Source organism: Agelaius phoeniceus (assembly GCF_051311805.1).
Source record: "Agelaius phoeniceus isolate bAgePho1 chromosome W unlocalized genomic scaffold, bAgePho1.hap1 SUPER_W_unloc_1, whole genome shotgun sequence".
NCBI lineage: Eukaryota > Metazoa > Chordata > Aves > Passeriformes > Icteridae > Agelaius > Agelaius phoeniceus.
Genome location: NW_027509866.1, coordinates 8,504,136 through 8,510,328, shown reverse-complemented (window position 1 = coordinate 8,510,328; position 6,193 = coordinate 8,504,136). Strand labels below are relative to the sequence as shown.

Here is a 6,193-nt window from a genome sequence, read left to right as displayed (position 1 = left end):
ATCTGGAGAGCTGGAGCTCACCAGATGGGATTCATCTTTCTTCTTTTGGAAACCAGACCACCACCATCTGGAAATACTCCTTTTGGGATACATCCTGAGAAAAGCTAAATCACAATAGTACATAGAATTGTGATGTAAAAATTGGGAATAGAAACTGCTGATGAGTAAGAATTGGAATAGAAACTGCTGAGAAAGCTGATGAGTACCCCTATAAATACCCGTAAGCCTCAACTATGGGTGTGCAGTTGGAGGGAAAACTTCCCCGACTGTACCCAGCGCTGTATTGCTCATACTTTACCATATTAATTAATAAATTGATTGCTGCTTGAACATTGGCTTAGTCAAGCTTCTTATTTATACCATCCATAACTGTAAAAGGAAATCTTCCTGCTGAACTGGACTAGACAAGAAGAAAATCAAGGCAGAGCCATGGTTTGTCAGGACTTGCCGCATCCTGATGAGCCCTGTGGTGCATTTGGAGCTGAGCCCTGGAACCTCAGGGCCTGAGAGGAGATTGCACAAACCTTTCCAGGAGTCAAAGTCAGAAGAAAATCCCAAAGTGTCTCAAAGCATGAATGGGTCCCACTGAAGTCCATCCCAACACTGGCTCCTCATGGACTCCATGGAAGAGAGAATTGGAGGCCAGGATGGCACAAAAAACCTCTCAGTGACTCAGTGTGGAAAGGAGAATCCAAAGTACCTTAAAAAACCTTGAATATCTCAAGCACAATAATGAGTCCTATTGAGTGTCAGTGCAAAGCTCTCCAGGGACTCGTTAAAGCAGATAATTGGAGGCCATGATTGCAGAAACCTCTCAGAGACTCCAAGGCAAAAGCCAAACCCAAAGTCCTTTGAAGAACCTGCAGTCCCTGCAGGGAGCATGAAGGAGCCCCCAGGGCCATTGCTGAGCAAGGCTCCCCAGGGACTCCTTGCAGCAGATCCTTGAGGCCACTGGGATGTGGGCTAGGGGGGGGATGCTGAGGGCAGCACAAGGGGCTGACAGTGCCCAGCCTGGCTGGGGCTGTGCCAGGAGGCCCCAGGGCCTCAGCACAAGGTGTCTCCTCCCAGCCCTTGCTGGCACAGACCCTGCTGTGCCCCAGGGCACCAAGACTTGGCTTCTCTTTGTCCCCACCTGTCATCACTGCCTGCAGTTCTCTGCTCTGCCTGGGGCCTGGGGACACTTGCTCAGTCGTGTCCCTCACTGGGACCCATTAAAAGTCCAAGAAACTTTGGAGTTGGATTCTGCCTTGGAGTTCTGCAGAGGTTTCTTCAGCTCCCTCTCAGCGACTGATGTTCAGGGCCTGAGCACAAAGCCCCAGAGGCTCATTAAAGTCCTTGTGCTGTGTCTGTGCTGCTGAGCTGGGCTGGGCTCCTGGCCCAGAGGCAGCTCCTGCTCACCAAGAAGAGCTTCAAAAGCACATTTCTCTTGATGAGCAGCTCTTGTGCCAGCCCAGCAGGGCTGGGGCACTGCCTGCAGCCAGCCCGGGCACAGCCCAGAGGCACAGAGAGCTTCAATCAGTCAGGGCTGGGAAGGGGCTGAGAAGTGCCTGGGGCACAATCACTGCCAGCCCTTGGCACAGGAACCTCTGGCTGCAGGACAATGCAGCTGCAGCTCCTGGAGCCATCTCCTCAAGCTGGAACATGCCAATGCCTGCAGAGCCTGTGAGTACATTCTCTGCTTGTCTCTTGTGCAGAGCAGCCAGGGGTGCCCAGGGCTGTCCTGCAGAGCAGGGTCCTGCAGCCCAGGGCGCTGTGCTGGGGCAGGGACTCTGCTGCCTGCCAGGGACAGCTCTCAGCCAGCCCTGGCAGCTGCTCCCAGCGCTGGGCAGAAGCTCTGGGGGGAAGGAGCTGCCCTGAGCAGGGCAGGGGCTGCTGCTGAGAGGGGCTGGGTGGGGCAGGGCTGCTCCCAGCTCCAGACCAGACTGGGCACTGCTCCGGAGGGCACTTCCCAAAGAAGGTAAGCCTGGGATTGCTGTATAGATCAGGAGCTTTCCTGAGAGTGTTTTCAATTTCCTGCTTGAAGAAGGATGGGAACACTGGGGTGATTACAAGAAGATTTTTTTTACTTTATACAATTTTCATATATTTGTAGCTCTATAAATTACTATTACATAATTATAAATCTATATTCCTTTTTTAAGTCTATTAAACTCTTAATGAACTCTATTACTATTATATAAATCTATAACTATAATCCTTTATTAACTTTATTTTTTCCCTAACCTTTTTCTTTGATTTTAGAAAAATAAGCTGATTGTCTAAATGCATTCCTGAAATACATATAGTATACAAAACATATAGTATCCTGTATAGTTTTATTATCAGGAAGAGGACCTACAAGAAGAACATTTTGTTTTTTGACCGGAATGTGAGCAGTCATAACAAAAAGTGAAGGCAGAGAAGCCCTTGCACCTACTCCAATGGATTGAGCCAGGAATGTGTAACTGGGGTAAGTGAATCTCCTATTGGATGTTCCTGTTAAATATCCTAATTAATCAACCTTAATAAATTGTTGAAATCAGGGGCTGGGTGTGCCCCATCCCCACTGGGACACCTGGAAGCTTCCAATAAAGGTCTGGTTTTTACTTTACTGTTCTAACACTGTTGCAAGGGAATTTTTTTCTCTTTTGATTATAAAAAACAAGGGGATGAGAGAAGCAGAACAGGAATTGTAATCCAAGAATCCCAGGACATTCTGAGTTGAAAGGGACACACAGGATCACCAAAGGAATGTTTGAACTTTTACAGAGAGTCCAGAACTGTAACTTTGGGTGGTCAGTGTCTCTGCTGGGAGCCTCCCAAAGGGCCCTCAGCCACTCCTCAGCCCTGCACAGCAGCAGCATCACCTTTGCAGGGCCCAGCAGGGCTCTCCTGAGCTGCCCTTGCCCAGCTGCACACAGAGCCTGCCCCAGCCAGGGCCCTGCACACAGGCAGGTTTCTGTAGGGCCCCAGCCAGGGCACACAGGCTGGGATGGGCTCTGTGAGCGCTGGCAGGGACAAGGCTCCTCTCAGGAGGGAATGTCCAGGCCCAGGGAGATGCTCAGGGAAGGAGAGGGGGCTGAAGAGAGCAGGGCTGGGGCAGGAGGGCACTGTTGGTGTGTGGGAGGTGCCGGGCACGGCTGGGCACGGGAACACTGTCCTGAGTGCCCGGCTGTCTCTGCCCTGCCCTCTCAGGCACAGCACCACAACATCTGCTCTTGCTTCTGCCCTGCCCTGACATTGGCACTGTTATCTGCTGCTCTCAGGGAGGCTCTGGCATCTGCAGCAGCTGAGTCAGGCACTGCCTGTGGCATTCCTGCCAGGCAGGGCTGTCCATGGGAATGGGGTGTCCAAGCTTCCCTGGCACCTGTGGGGCTGTGGGCAAAGCAGTCCATGGGAAAGGGGAATGAGCTGAGCCCCCTCCCTGAGATCCCATCATGGGCACAGCCAGGGATCTCCTTGCTGTGCCCTGCCAGGCTCTGAGCTGCCCTCCTGGGTGCAGATCTGTGCCAGAGCCTCTGGGAGTTCCCTGAATGTCCCACGGGCAAGGGCAGAGCTGCCACAGCTGAGGAAATGCTGCTGGGTTTGCCCAGGGAGCTGTGAGTGTCCTTGGCACAAGGGGGTGCTGAGACCTTGCCCAGAGACCTTGAGAGAGGGTGAGACCTTCAGGGATCCCTCTGCTCTGGGCAGGGTCTGGTTTATCCCAGGCTGACCTGGGAGTATGATTGGGCTCTGATTGCAGCCGAAGGTGCAAAGCCAGGGCAGCTGGGAACAAGCCCATCCAGCCCCTCACCTTCCCTGAGCCACAGGGAATCCTTTGCCTCTCCCATCTCTCAGTGGCAAGCTCTGAGTGCAGCAGAAATGCTGGGGATTTGTGACCTCAGAGAGCCAGGAATGATGTGTGGGTAGGAAGACAATTCCTTAAACCAGCTCCTGCCATCCATGTCCTATAGGACTGTGAGTGCAGATGCTACCAAGTCTGTCTGCATTAGGAGTGATTCCCCTGACAAATCTTGAATATCCAGCCTTGTCCCTCTGCCTCATGGCCACAAACCCAGGACAGTAGGGCAGGGATGGCTCCTCGAGAGCCCCCATGCACAGGCCTGGCTGCTCCTGGCACACTCAGCCAGCACAACTGGAGCTCAGGCAGGGACCTGGGTGAAGGTTTTCCCAGAGCAGGAACAAGGCTGGGTGAGTCCCATCGGGGCAGTCTGCAGGGAATGGCCCAGGTTTGGCCCAAAGCAGCCTCTGCTGACTTGTCACTGTCCTTTCTCCATGAACAGGTGCCAATGTGCAGCCCCAGAAAATGTCCAACAGCAGCTGCATCAGGCACTTCCTCCTGCTGGCATTGGCAGACACTCGGCAGCTGCAGCTCCTGCACTTCTGCCTCTTGCTGGGCATCTCCCTGGCTGCCCTCCTGGGCAACGGCCTCATCATCAGCGCCGTAGCCTGCGGCCACCACCTGCACACGCCCATGTTCTTCTTCCTGCTCAACCTGGCCCTCGCTGACCTGGGCTCCATCTGCACCACTGTCCCCAAAGCCATGCACAATTCCCTCTGGGACACCAGGAACATCTCCTACACTGCATGTGCTGCACAGCTCTTTTTCTTTCTCTTCTTCATTGGAGCAGCCTACTATCTCCTGACCATCATGTGCTACGACCGCTACGTGTCCATCTGCAAACCCCTGCACTATGGGACCCTCCTGGGCAGCAGAGCTTGTGCCCACATGGCAGCAGCTGCCTGGGCCAGTGCCTTTCTCAATGCTCTCATGCACACAGCAAATACATTTTCCCTGCCCCTGTGCCATGGCAATGCCCTGGGCCAGTTCTTCTGTGAAATCCCACAGATCCTCAAACTCTCCTGCTCTAAATCCCACCTCAGGGAACTTGGGTTTCTTGTAGTTACTGCTAGTTTATCATTTGGTTGTTTTGTATTCATTGTTTTCTCCTATGTGCAGATCTTCAGGGCCGTGCTGAGGATCCCCTCTGAGCAGGGACGGCACAAAGCCTTTTCCACCTGCCTCCCTCACCTGGCTGTGATCTCCCTGTTCATCAGCACTATCATATTTGCTCACTTGAAGCCCCCCTCCATGTCCTCCCCATCCCTGGATCTGGCAGTGTCAGTTCTGTACTCGGTGGTGCCTCCAGCCCTGAACCCCCTCATCTACGGCCTGAGGAACCAGGAGCTCAAGACTGCAGTGAGGAGACTGATGGCTGGATGCTTTCAGAAACATTAAAGTGCTGGCCAATTTCTATAAACCACTTGTAATAAAAGTAATTTTTCATATTTCTTGTTGGTTTTGATGTAGGGTCTTTTTTCCTTTGTTTTAGTTTTTCATAATATCTACAAAGAAATGTCATTATTTGTGTCATTTCTCATGTTGTTTCGCTCCACCTTCCCTGTGGCCACAGACTGTGTCAATGAGAGGCTGCGCTCTTGGTGGCTTTAAAGGAACTAAAGGATGTCCCAGCAGAGTTTTCTGCAGAGATGCCCTTTTGTTGCCTTCTCTGGAGCTGCAGCAGCAATGTCTGTGTGCAGAGCTGGGGCAGATCAGTGCTGGCCCAGCAGCTGTGCCCAGCAGCAGCAGCAGCAGCACTTGGTGTTGCCAGTGCTGCTGCCGTGGCCCTGCCCCGCTGCCCTGGTGGCCCTGGTGTTGCTGCAGGGCCTGAGTGCTCTCGGGGCCGGGCACAGCCCTGGGGGTGGCAGTGCCGGGGCTGCAGCAGGGACAGGCCATGGGCACTGCTGGGGCAGCGCTGATGCCTCAGCCTAGGCCCTGGGGGCTCCAGGCTCCTTGCCCAGGCTCTCTCAAGAACACGGCCAGGCCAATGCTCAGCACAGAAACCCCCGTCAGCAGCCCCAGGCTGGCCGTGGGCAGGCTGGGGGCAAACAGCATGGCTGGGGCTCTGCAAGGGCCCTGGGGCAGACGGGAAGGAGCAGCAGAGCAGGGGCTGATCCATGCCCAGTGCGCTGCACAGCCCAGGGCAGCGTCCCAGAGCGTCCTCATGCAGCTGCCAACAACATCCCCCCTCTGCAGCCCTGGCCTCTCCCCCAGCTCACACAGGTGCCCCATCCTTGCAGGCACAGACACGGCAGCACTGCCTCAGCAGCCCCTGTTTGCATTGCACACAGCAGGGCCAGCACCCCCATGCTGTTGCTGTGGGGACATGAACCTGAGGGAGCACAAATGCCATCAGCCCCTGGGGCCAGCAAG

General features: G+C 54.2%; 1 protein-coding gene across 1 annotated transcript; it reads left to right on the top strand.

Annotated features, from left to right (window-relative positions):
- The first annotated feature begins 4,285 nt into the window (after positions 1–4,285).
- Positions 4,286–5,218, top strand: LOC143692491 (olfactory receptor 14J1-like). Its single transcript, XM_077172722.1, has one exon. The coding sequence runs from the start codon at positions 4,286–4,288 to the stop codon at positions 5,216–5,218; it is 933 nt and encodes a 310-aa protein (XP_077028837.1).
- Positions 5,219–6,193: the final 975 nt, after the last annotated feature.

Bases quoted from the DNA above. Each gene is read 5' to 3' on its own strand.
- LOC143692491 (XM_077172722.1), top strand. From the start codon at position 4,286: ATGTCCAACAGCAGCTGCATCAGGCACTTCCTCCTGCTGGCATTGGCA.